The following is a 13,180-nucleotide window of genomic DNA, read 5'->3' as shown; positions in this document are numbered from 1 at the left end:
TACGATGTGTAAAATGAATAACCCACATTTCTTTGGAAATATGCCAATCTTTAACATATTTATAAATATATAATTGTATTATTTATTCAGAATATTATTTTTGGTTGTTTTGTTGTTTACGTTATCCGTATTGCGTTTTGTTATCGTTATCAAAAAAGTTAAAGTAACGCCAAAAGCAGTATTGCCATGACAAAGATTTTTATTTTGCCATAAGATTGAGAAAAACATTCAAGTGAATTAGGTAACCTGTAAATCTTTTGTATTGAAATTCTTTTTGGTCCCAGCTGTTTCGCTTTGGGATAAAATTTTCAAACTTTGTTTAAAAATAAGCATTGACGAGTATATACATTCAAAGGGTAGTACATGAAACATCCAGCGGAGGAGCCTTACTAGCGAACGGATCGGACTGGAATTTCTGTTGGTTTGAAATTGCAACTTCTCTCTTTCATATATGTATTAAGCTTTGATTGCATTATGCTTGGCCCGAGAATGGCGCAATTTGCATACGCGATATACATATATGTAATAGAATAATGATTTCTCTACTAAACCATACCAAAGTAAGTACAGGATTTGTCGGATCGTGAGACGCACTTTTTTTATCTAAAAATTCAATGGTAAATTGAGCTGCATCTTATGGAACGAAGTGTATCTAAAACATTGTTTTAAATTGAAAGATAATTTTCGGGGTGCGTCTTGTGCTCCGATACGTCTTATCGTTCGGAAAATATTGTAAGTTGGAAATTATATTATTGTTGCAAGTTTTTGTTATAACAAGGGATCCCAGCACTGAAAAAATGAAATAAAAAATATTACCACGCCAAATGTTATACGGCTAATCGGGAAACTGTATTTTTTTTTAAAAATATATATGAATATATTTTTGACGATTTTTCTATTCAATACATGGCAGCCCCAATCAGCTGACGGTGTTATTGTTGTCTATGATTTCCAGGCGAATTTTTCAATGTTTACGAATTGCTGCATGACGATTTGATTGCTATATATTTTAGCTTCGGGTGGTTCATCTTCAGTCATTAAAAATGAGTGCAAGCAAATTAGACGCCGTCTATCGCAGTATTTTAATCACAAAGTTTTTCACGAAGGGATGGGGAAAGCCTGACAATTTGCGCAGGTAAAAGAAATTTACTAACCTGTCAATACCACCTAGTGTCATACAGAAAGAAAACATTCCGTGACAAAATGCACGTATTTATATAATCTTTATTATTAGAAACGCATAATATGTTATATGACTCGACATTTCCTCTCAAGTTTTAAACTACAGTCACGATAAAAGGAATTAGCTATATTGATTGAAAATACTAATAATTCACTGGCGCAATTCACCGGCTTCGAATTTGTTATCAGCACAAATATCCGATCATAATAAACTCAAGAAGTATTAGAATTTTTAAATGGCGTCAGCATTTCTGGATCTAAAATTGTTTTAGTACATAAAAAAGGGGAGTGTGATGTCGTCATGATTTGAAAAGTTTTGGCAATCTTTCAGTATTCAATTGTATGGGTTCAAATGATGCCCGAAATATTGACCTAGACTCTTATAGTAACATCTAAATTTAGGTTATTATTTTGATAAACCACGTTGTTTTCGTTTATTTATCTGAGTTTAATTCATTATTTGTGTATGTCAAAAGTTTATACCCACAAGAAATGATCCGAGAAATTACTATTGCAACAATTTTAAACCTCAATATTTTTTTATACATCTTGTGATATTTTATTGGCGTGATTTATCCTATGTGAATAAGATTTACCTAAAAACTACTAATATTTATATTTCTAAAAATTTTAATATTTATTGATTTGGCATTAACTGTCTAAATATAAAAATAAATTGCTGGAATTAACGTGAATTGAAATGAAATTAACAATCTAAATATAAAAACAAAATTCTGATATAAAACCACGTTTTGAGTTAATTAATGTAAACACAACTAGTAGTCTTTACATTAATACACTAAAAAAAGGGTATTATTTAAGTGTTTTTTTGTTTTTGTTTTTTTAATTGTAATATGCAAAAAAAGATAAGTTCCATGGTCACAAATTAGATTGAAAATAATAATTGAGTAATAATAAATAATCAATTAAAAATCAGCAGATGATAAGAATTAAAATCACTTCAAATTAATTTAATCCTAGCTTCATCGTAAGATATCTTTTGATAGGGAATTTGGAACTAATCTCATGCCACACCATATATCAAATAATAATTATCAGCAATTTAGACAGTGGAAAGGCAAAACCAAGTAATCCATATTAAATATATAAAAAAATACATTTGTGATTTTATTGTTTTGAGCACATGTTAATTTTGTGCAATACACCCTATAAACTTGTTCACTTTAGCTAAAATCATAGACAAATCTCTTGAGTACATTTTTGTGACAAACAGGTACTGTTTTATGACAACTGGCTAATTTACTCTTAATACAAACAAATTATAACAAGTGTGATTTCAGTACATTTGTGGCCCCAAGACTCACTTATGTTGTGACTTGCAAACTATGTTTCCTGCATTGTACTGTTTCTGCGGACCCTGTTTTAAGTATTTTGTACTGGGAACTATGAGTGGGATTTTTTTCCACTCTTTTTTACTGCCTTGGCACAAATCTTAACAATACCATGCATAATAAAGCAATATGTCACCAACATGTTGCTTTTTGGTGAATATTCCAAATGATATTATAGATTTTTTTTTTAAATTTTATAATAGGAAAAAATAATCCTTTATTATTTTCAGTATTTTAAATATAATATTCCTCGCGAGTAATACATAATGCTGTATTGTTTGCCTTTGGAGGGTATATTAAAACTAGTGTGAAAATGCCCTCCAAAGGCAAAACAATTGTCGCATTAGTAAATAATTTATAATTTAGCTTGAAAAAATCCGATTTCGAATTTAAGTTATTAAGTTCCTAATGGATCCCAACTCTTTATATCACATAAAGAAACTAAAAAATAAATAGTACCTTTTATTTACAGATTGTTTGAGTTCAGAAAAACCGTTTCAAATCGTGAAAACTGCTACAAATTAATTTCCCAAGACTACCCTATTACCATTACCAAGGTAAATGTAAAAAAAATACAGATTTTAGTACTATGTATTTGACATTTTAATAGTGTTGCCACTATGATTGAAATTTATTGTAAATATATTTTAGGTTTACCCAAAATGTCGCTTAAGTCAGTCTAACTATTAACTGTTGATCACTTCTATTGTATTATTGTCTTTATTTAGGCAATGTCACTCATGAAAAAATGCCATGTTGACCTTTTTCAGCTCACAACACAAAATCAAAGAAGTCTAATAATATTTTTGTTTTTTTTTTTTCACCTCCACATTAATTATAATAAGTTTATATCTTGGACAATAATGTGAGAATTTTGCATGTGTCCATTATTGAAGAGATGCAATTTAATTCAATTTGAATTCTTGACAAAGAAAATGTATTTTATTGATTGATTTAAAATTTTCATTAATGGCCTTTTTATTTGATGATATTTTTTTAGGAAGAGAAAAGATCTGATGTCCATTTGTTGGAGGGACACTTTCTTACCCCTATGGAGACATTTCTACCAGGAGTAGTACCTGAGTGTGCACTTAAGGCCCATTTTCAGGTTTGTTTACACAAACGTACTTTCTATAAACTTTAATATCCAGTTTATACTGCGTAAACTAGACACGGGCGATCAAATTACTAAACCAAATCAAATAATGACTTCCTTAAAGAAGTTGTTCCTCAAATTGGATTTTGAATTTGATCACTTAACCAGTCCCCAGTTTAGCCCGAGCGCGACTCGGGCAAGAAGTTTATATTGCATTGATGAGTCCGAGTGCTGCTCGGGCAAATCGTATTCCAACTTTGCCGTATTGATTTGCCCGGGTCAAATATATTTATGTATTTGTTTTTATTTCGACAGGCAGTCAAAATTGTTATGTTGCATTTACTTTCTAGTTCAGCCGATAGCTTTAAACTTAAAGTATACTTATACCTTTTTAAAGACAATTTTTTAATAATTCGTTAACTAAAATTCGGTCTTTGTGACTTGAAGTGATCCTATTTCTGAGAGTTTTGGACAGTTTTCATAAGAAACAGATTTAAAAAATATCAAAAAAATTATTTGAGACCACTCAGTTTCATTCAAATCACGTTTTTTGGCATTTTAATATAAAATAATGAAGGTTTAAATGAAAAGTACAAAAAAATGCACTTTTCACTGATTAAAATAACTGGAGAGCAATGCAAGGGAGCAATGCTTCACATATAAAACTGACTCTTGAAATTAGTAAAAAGAGTGTTTTTAAATAAACCACGCCCCTAACTGTCGTAGGTCGGGATAGCAGGTAAAATCCCTCAAAATACGATACAATCCGAAAAAATTGCAAGAATTCATATTTAAAGACATAAACCAATTCTGTAGGGGTGCTTAATACATTTGGCCACCACTGTATATTTATATTGATTTTACGTTAATAACATGATCTTTTTTTTTTTGGTGTGGTTGTAGTAACAGTATTTTGTTTATACAAATAAAATTTACTTACTCATGGTGATAAATAAAACCTTCTTTGATATTGGCCATTCATATATCTTCTTTTTCTGGCCCTTATCTGCATTTATGGTAAATTAATTTTGGGGAGCTATGATAACTTTATTTGCTAAATAATGGCTGCCACACAAGCAATGCAATTATTTAAATAATATCAAATTTTTGTCAACTAAAAATGTATTTATTTTATATAGTAGTTTTCCTGGTTTTATGTATTTCAAAACCTTTGATTGTGTTCAATATCAGTTAAGTTAAATGTGATATATATATAGAATGTGATATATATATAAAAAAATTTTTATTGACAAAAGTTTCTAGATATCAGAGGCATGTATTCTATATAGGCAGAAAAGAAGTGCCTACCGTGGATTCCATATAGAAACACGACCAGTGCCTACTATGCCTTATCCTTACCCAACCCTACTGCCTATCCTGATAAAAAAAAACTCTGTGCACGCCACTGTTAGATATCTATGGAAGCTTTGAACATAACAAATATTTAAGAAAGCAGCCATCTTTAGAGGATATTATAGGATTTATATAAAATAAATGCTGATTAATATTTTTTACTTGTAATACATTAATATTGTTTAATTGTAATACAATGTACAATGCATGTTTACTGAATGTATTTGTGTTATATAAGGGGTGGACTATAATTGGCAGTAAATGTACATCGTAAGATGTGATACATTATCTAATTAGCATTAGCACTTAGTAAAACAAACATATTACTATTGCGTCAATTGGCAACCAATATGTTACATCGCAGACGATAATATGAACATTATTTTCACAATATCATTTTAATTTTGTCCGATAGTGTGGTTTTTAAGATCGATTGTTAGTTATCTTTAACAGACACTGTGAATTTTTTTAATAGTAACTGGCATTGCAGATTTGCTTCCTGCCATGAGGGAAAATAAATAAATAATATTTAAGCATACTTTTTTCTGTCCGCCTCTGTAGTGTAATGTTCAGCACGCTCGGCTACCGTTCTGGAGGTCCCAGGTTCGATTCCCAGGGGGGGGAAATAAATAAATATAGGTGATTTTTTCACTCAAATATTTTTTTAAATATTACCCTGGACTGGTACCTGAAGCGGAGGGCTGATCACCTTTCCTTCATGTGTTAACGATCAAAATAACACTGCGTTTATATGATGCAGTGCCCTATGCACCATTGGGGTGCGAGTAAGGGTTTCATTTTTGATACTTTCAGATGGTAATACCTATGCATGCAAAAAGGTGGTTATACCTGTACCTGATATAAAACTTGTAAGAAATTGTATGATCTCAAAGCATTTACCGATAGTAGTCTCAATATTTGTTTCTTTTAAACAAAACCTCTACCTATACCGATATACTACTGTATATTTTTAACTTCTTAAATTGATTCGGCAGTCACTTTGTGGTAAAATCTATTCATTTTTAATCATGTTTGACTTAGTAAATACCACTATTTCAATAAAGTACTAGTAAAGTAAAACATTAATTAAAAATGTATATTTTTTAATTGCATTAACCATTCATTTGTTATATTTCAGGTGATTATGCCTTCCAAATGGCCTGATTCTAACTGTAAGCCGATGTGTGTACACTTAGCTGGCACGGGTGATCATGTAAGTTTAATATTTTATATAAATTTTTCTCATTTTTAGATTATCATAATTTATTTTTAAGGTTTTTGTAGGGTAATTTTTACTTTCCCTAAGTACTTAAACATTACTTGTCTCTGGTTACTGGCAATGCTTTTTGCAGTACAACGCTGACTATATTCATAGCAAGATTATAAAAGGTCCAACTGTCATAAATTTGCTCTCTTTTTCTCGAGATTTGCTTTTCCCATTTTTATTATTGTGTAATCGATCACAATAAATTGAGTGAAACTTTAAATTATTTCCAACAATCTTTAATTAAGAAGAAAGGCTGATCAGTTTTATTTTAATAATTGTCAGTATTTCTGGAGACGGAGAACCCTGATGGCTAGGCCTCTCATGAAGGAAGGGATAGGAGCTATCATCTTGGAGAACCCTTTTTATGGACTTAGAAAACCCGTAGACCAAGTGTAAGTTAAATTACTCTAACCATTTTGTAATAACTTCATTTCTGGTCTTCCATCAGATAAAACTGTACAATATATACATTAAGGGATTCTTATTTAATATAAATTTTGTATCTCATAATATGATATCTAAATTTAATCATTTTGTTTTATAATGTACATTTAACGCTTTAACATTATTGTTCATGAACATTAGATATTTTTTTTTGCTCTGTGGGCCACATTATAAAATATATTATAAATAGAAAAACATGGCATGATCAGGTATGCCAAATACTTGAAAGTGGTCAGGTTAGGAGTCGTAATAATCGGCGGGTGTGTATGTATGCATCGATAAAATTAAGAAAGGTGTGTTGAGATGGTTTGGACATGTAGAGCGAATGAGTGAGGAAAGAACAGTAAAACAAATTTATGAGGAGAATGTAATTGGAAAGGAGCAGAGGAAGACCGAGAAAAACTTTGGCACGATCAGGTATGCCAAATACTTGAAAGCGGTCAGGTTAGGAGTCGTAATAATCGGCTGGTATGTATGAGGAGATGCAGAAACTTGGAAGAGGCGAAGAATGTTTGCAAATACAGAGTGGTGAGGCATTCTATTCTCTCTGCCTACCCCTTCGGTGAAGCGGCGTGATGGTTAGTAAGTTAGTTATTATAAATATCCACACAGAGACGAAATATACTTAAATACGAATGGAAAATGGAACCTGGGCATTTTATATGACTTACAACTTGTCATTGGCTAGCTTAAATAATCACTTTTTATACTTGCACAATGTTTACCATTCTGCCCATTATATTGCCTGCAATTTTGGTAATTGTACACGGTGTATTTCAACAACCACTTTTGTATGTCGGTTGGAACGGCCATCTGTTGAGAACTTTGCGAAATGAATTGTTTTCCCCTTTGTACTATCGAGTCCCGCTAGGTAGTGTAATGGTCAGCAAGCTCGGCTACCGTACTGGAGGTCCCGGGTTCGATTCCCAAGGGGGGGGGTCAAATAAATATAAGTGATTTATTCAATATTAACCTGGACTGGTACCTGAAGCGGAAAAGTGATTTTCTTTCATATATGTATTAATGAGATATAACACTCCGATATAGAACTGTGAAAGATAACACTGCGTTTATATGATGCAGTGCCCTATGCGCTGCATCATATGAATGCAGATGGATAGATGAGGATTTGAAGAAGACTATAGAGGAGAATTCTCCCAAATTTATTTCATAACAAAGCTGCTTTATTAGGTAAAAATTCTCAGACTTATATTATACTTACAAGAATTTATGCAAAATGTATGTTTGAAAGTAGGTGGAGTGGTCAACATAACAAGGTGTATAATAAAGTTACCCCAGTGACTCACGACAAGCTTTTGAAATGTCTTCTTTATAACTTTTCTCAAATCTTGTTGTAGGCGCTCGTCGTTACACAATGTGTCGGACATCTTTGTAATGGGGGGCTGCCTGATCCTGGAGACCATGGTGCTCCTGCACTGGTGCGAGAGGAACGGGCTGGGGCCTCTCGGAGTCACGGGGCTCTCTATGGGAGGACATGTAAGATCTTCAGTTAGATGATTTTCCTTGTAATGTTCGATCATTGCTGAGTGATTAATGTTTTAAGAAAAGGTTTTTCAAAGTATATTATCTGCGAGCCTTAAGCTGGGGTCTGACCTGCACATTTCGTTGTAACGTAACATTTCTTGTCCTCTTGGTCCTGTTTGTAGTGTAGTATTAGCTTATTTGGCTACTGTGTTGGATGTCCCAGGTTTGATGCCCAAGGGAGGCCGATAATATAAAAATAATATTATAATAATATAAATATAATATAATATAAATAATGATTTTTCCCTTTAACATTAATTTAATACAATAATTAATCAATTTAATTAATTTAATACGCCTTGGACTGGTGTAGTTCAGATCTCAGTTGTGCTGCTTGCAAAAGAGCTTGCTCTTCACTGCTTCAAATGATCAATTTTTTCCATTTTGTTTTATAGATGGCATCTCTCGCAGCCACCAACTGGCCTCGCCCGCTTGTACTTGTCCCCTGCCTCTCCTGGTCAACAGCGTCGGCTGTATTTACACAGGTAACAAAGAATTAATTTCACACATATTTAAACATTTTTAATGTGTTAAAATTTGTTACCAAGATTTTATTGATATGGACATATAAGAGTTTTAGCTGGTTTTAGTGATGATCTTATATACTGTGTAATATTCACTATTCAACATTTACTAACTTCTTCTCATCTCTTCAGGGTGTCATGTCACATTCTATAAACTGGGAGTTGCTGGAGAGCCAGTTCTTTGCTGACGGCCAGTATCGTGACAAGCTCGCCAAAATGGTGACCATAGTTGACGAGGCTTTCCTCGCCGGAAGAAAGTTTGCCCAGAGATTCTCCAAACACAACGAGAGCACGCAGAACATCCACACCTTCAACCTCCCCGCAATTTTGAACACACCAGCCAATAGCCAAAACAAATTCGACATCACAAATCCAAACCCCTTATCCACCTGCCGAGGACTAGCGTCCGAAGCGACGCAGAAATACTCCGAATTACCTGGAGATACTGGTGAGAGCGTCAACATTGTCGCTTCGTTACAAAACCTGAAAAAGAAACAGAAGATTAGCGATAACTTATATGTTAAGATCACGTCTGATGAAAAATTTGACCTAGAACAAAGCGAAATCAACGAACTTAACAAATTGGCACTGCAATCCGTCGGCAGTGAAATACAAAATACAAGCATAAAAAACCATTCCACGTGTTCAAATAATATAAAAACAAACGGAGATAATAGTCATTTAAAACAACAATGCACTAGCAACAATAGTGATAAAATTGTAAATAATGTTAGTAAAATCGAATTTACAAAAGTTGTAGAATCTGATAGCTCAAATGATAAATTAGTTGTAAAGCATAATGAATCTCCCGATAGTACAAAAACGATTTCCGTGGAGTCTAAGATTATTCACAATATTTTAAAAGATAGCGATGCCGAGGTCAGTTTGGCTAGAGAGAAGGGCGCAAAAGGTGCGGGGAAGAATATCCTGGCCGGGTTTCCATTTCTGTCCAAGACCAAAGAGGATTCCAAGGAGAATTGGAGAAACCGCGAGGCTCTGCAGTTCATGAGGGGAGTTATGGACGAGTGTACACATCTCGGCAATTTTTCGGTCCCGTTTGACACTTCGCTTATTATTGGTGAGTGTGACCATTTATCACTATGGTATCTATCTTTGTCTATCTTTGATTTACCCTTAATAGTTTTGTCTTTGATCGCGAAAAGCTTTCCATGATTAATTAAATACTGATGTAAGATTTTTTTAAACATTTTTTAAATTGATGGGTCCGAATGCAATCCAAGAGTTTCTACAGCAGACCTGTGAATGTGACGCAAGCTTTCCAAGTATGTTAGTCACAATAAATATAAACAAGGTGCGGTAAAGCTATGAGCTGTATAGAGCACTCACCTACAACTTAATAAAATAACACAGAGGAGGTTAACTATAAGTTCAATTATTTCACTATTGTGAAATTATAATAATGTCTCTTTCATGAAATAAAGGTGTATTTTTTCTCCAGCTGTGTGTGCCAAAAATGATGCTTACGTCCCTCGAGGGGACAGCGGGGCCCTGGAGGAGCTGTGGCCGGGAGCCGAGGTGCGCTACATAGACGCGGGGCATGTTTCCGCATACGTCCTGCACCAAAAACTCTTCAGGTAAATACCTCGTACTATTAATAAATGCTATTGACTGCAAAATTAACTTTCTTTCTCTTCCTGGCTCCATCTCAACTTATCATATTTGTTGGCTGTTGGGGTTCAGCACTCCGCATGCTCAGGCTGTAGGTCCTTCTGTCATGGGCAACGTCACCTAACCCATGGCTTCGAATCATGTTTTCTTTCTGCAGCATCTATGAATTCTTTGGTCTTCTTCTAGATGTTCTCGAGGAAGATCCATGGCGATTGCCTGGTTCATAATATGAATGCAAAATTAATCGTTAGGCCCTTTTTTTGAAAAAATTACTTACGGCTCCATATTTGCTCAATACATGGAGTCCACAAACTGCCTCCATGCTCTTATATCAGCTGCCAGCTCTCTTTGGGTTCTCCCAAGTCAGGTCCGTGCCTCAAAGTTCAAATGCGAACTGCCGACAAATTGTCAGCAGTGGGTATTCTGAACAGCGGGAACTTAATGCCAATGCCTAAGAGTCATGCAAAATACATGGCCTAACCTACCGAATTGCCTTTTCTTGACAACAGGTGTGACCATGAGTTTCTGTGTCTTACGTGAAGAAGTCATTTCTGTTTATTCTTTGCAGGTCTTGCGTCGTGGAAGCTTTTGAAAAATCAAAAAAGAAGTGGGTGGACGGCAAACATGTTGTTTGACATTCTGCCCACTACGTACGCACGTAGTTCAAGTTTAACCGACGCGGTGTCGGGAAGCAATACCAACCGAGACCCAGAGTCTACTAGCCATAGGTTAATTTTTAGACAATTTTTTTTACTTTTGCAAAATACGGTTATATCTTGATATATTCTTCAATTTTTGTAACCAGTGAAAAGATACTATTCCATAAAGAAGTGCAAAATTGTGTTATTTTTTATGTGGTATTTTACTAACTCAATGTGGTGTCATTTCAATTTTAACATTAGACTTTTTTATATGTGGTAATCTCTTGATAAGTGGATCGCAACACACTATTTTTGTACATATTTCTTAGACAATTTCTCTGCTTATTAATGATTTTTATGAAATAATTCCACCCAAAATAATGTTTAAAAACATAGATTATTGAAAATCAAATTTCAATATTTATACTATAAATATCAATATTTTTTTAATGAAATTTAATTTATGGTTATCAATTTTTTTGTCTAGTTTTATAAATATATCATTAACGTCCTGCTGAGTATTTAAGACTCAAACCTTAAATTCTTAAGACAGAGAATGATAAAATTAATTGAATTTTTTGCTCAAATGATAAAACTGGGTTATGGTAATTTTGACACTCACCACAAGGAGATGATAGAGCGAAACACAGATAAATAATATATATCGGTGTCTCGCTCTTTTGACTTAATGGCTTGACGTTGAGAATGAGAGAGACTATTTTATATATATTTTGTTTAATTGTATATATTTAAAGCTCACGTGTATAATTTTGAGAATAGCAGCAATGTAATAGCAATAAGGCACTCGGGGTTGTATAGCTGTACTTGTGTCAGCTTGTATAAAACGTTCACTGATTTCTGTTCATCGTTTGAGGATATAATTTGTCCATTTTTACAAATGACTCGCACTGTATTCTGTGGTCCTATTGAATGAATGATAGGAACCTTATCCAAACAAAATTAATCCCACATGAGTATGGACAGAATGTTGGATCTGTGCTTATAACTCTAGAGTTTAAAAAAATCATTAAAAAAATAAAACTTGTGACATCTGTGGAGTTTATCGGAACTGCTAAATTCCACCTGATGGTTTAATTGTTACATTTTTGCTCCTTTTTCTTTACTAATTTACTGTTTGCTTTAGCTTTAGCTAGCCTAGATGAAATTGGCCACTTTACGAATTAAACTAACTCATATATAAAAATCAATAAAAAAAATGCAAATAAACTCGATACTCAGTTGGTGGTAGAAACCATATTCAGGGTGGCAAGTATTAAAATTTGATACAGCCCAAAATCCACTCTTCTTTACCATCCTGCTAATATGTACCTAGCTTCACGGTCTTTAGAAATGTCAGGTGGACACATTATCAACAAATTATAAACCCAGTTTTCTAGTAATTAAACATCCTTTTTTTCATATTCTCAATATTATTAATATTTAAAGCATTTACTTTGTGGTTAGTCATTTTGACTTATTTATTTTTTTACTTTTTATCCTTTTTTTCTTTTTAAATACCACTGAATGTCAAAACTATTATTTGCCGACGTTATAGCTACCATGCAGGGACTATCATCAAGCTGATGGGTTGAAGAACTTAAATTTTGAGCAAAAAAAGTAATCAGAATAAGAACGGCTGTGAAAATCTATGAACTTTAATTAGTCATAACTCTGTCTCGCAGAGACAGGCGTGTTCCTTTACCAGCGTAAAGATAACATTCTTTCAAACCGTTTAAAGAAGGAATCTAAAAACAAATCCTTTTGCCGTTTGACTATTGAACTACACAAATGATACATACATGTGTGTTCTTCATTGTGATATTAGTATGTAGTAAAAATGACCACTGCTCAAATGCACATGTATAATCTAAAGTTATCATTGGACATTGCAAATGAATCATTTCAAATGTATATATGTATAACATAACTTGTAAATATTTTTCTTGTAGGAACATAAGAGTTTTTATTTCACACATGGCAATCACAACTGTTTTCACAATTTTTAATCAGATGACAATAACAGTTTATCTTATAATTTCATTATATCGTCATGTTTTAACTTGTGTACCTACCCACAATATACTAATGATCAGTAAAATTTAATGACTGATTTCTTGTCAACCAAATAAGTGTGCTGTAAGTAATGT

At 33.3% G+C, this 13,180-nt stretch overlaps 1 protein-coding gene across 1 annotated transcript; it reads left to right on the top strand.

The window, feature by feature from the left end:
- The first annotated feature begins 940 nt into the window (after positions 1-940).
- On the top strand, positions 941-11,242 carry LOC148311571 (cardiolipin-specific deacylase, mitochondrial). The gene is made up of 10 exons (XM_088256376.1): positions 941-1,135; positions 3,007-3,091; positions 3,535-3,642; positions 6,122-6,196; positions 6,533-6,642; positions 8,053-8,191; positions 8,635-8,724; positions 8,896-9,841; positions 10,223-10,358; positions 10,961-11,242. The coding sequence occupies exons 1-10, from the start codon at positions 1,044-1,046 to the stop codon at positions 11,025-11,027; spliced, it is 1,848 nt and encodes a 615-aa protein (XP_088112502.1). The 5' UTR covers positions 941-1,043; the 3' UTR covers positions 11,028-11,242.
- Positions 11,243-13,180: the final 1,938 nt, after the last annotated feature.

This window comes from Brachycentrus maculatus, unplaced genomic scaffold (genome assembly GCF_059751285.1).
Source record: "Brachycentrus maculatus isolate JH-2025_06_01 unplaced genomic scaffold, ASM5975128v1 h1tg000061l, whole genome shotgun sequence".
Taxonomy (NCBI): Eukaryota; Metazoa; Arthropoda; class Insecta; order Trichoptera; family Brachycentridae; genus Brachycentrus; species Brachycentrus maculatus.
This window is presented reverse-complemented; position numbering and strand designations above follow the sequence as displayed.

Bases quoted from the DNA above. Each gene is read 5' to 3' on its own strand.
- LOC148311571 (XM_088256376.1), top strand. From the start codon at position 1,044: ATGAGTGCAAGCAAATTAGACGCCGTCTATCGCAGTATTTTAATCACA. The intron at 3,092-3,534 runs GTAAATGTAAAA...ATATTTTTTTAG, and splicing joins ACCCTATTACCATTACCAAG to GAAGAGAAAAGATCTGATGT. The intron at 6,197-6,532 runs GTAAGTTTAATA...AATAATTGTCAG, and splicing joins TAGCTGGCACGGGTGATCAT to TATTTCTGGAGACGGAGAAC.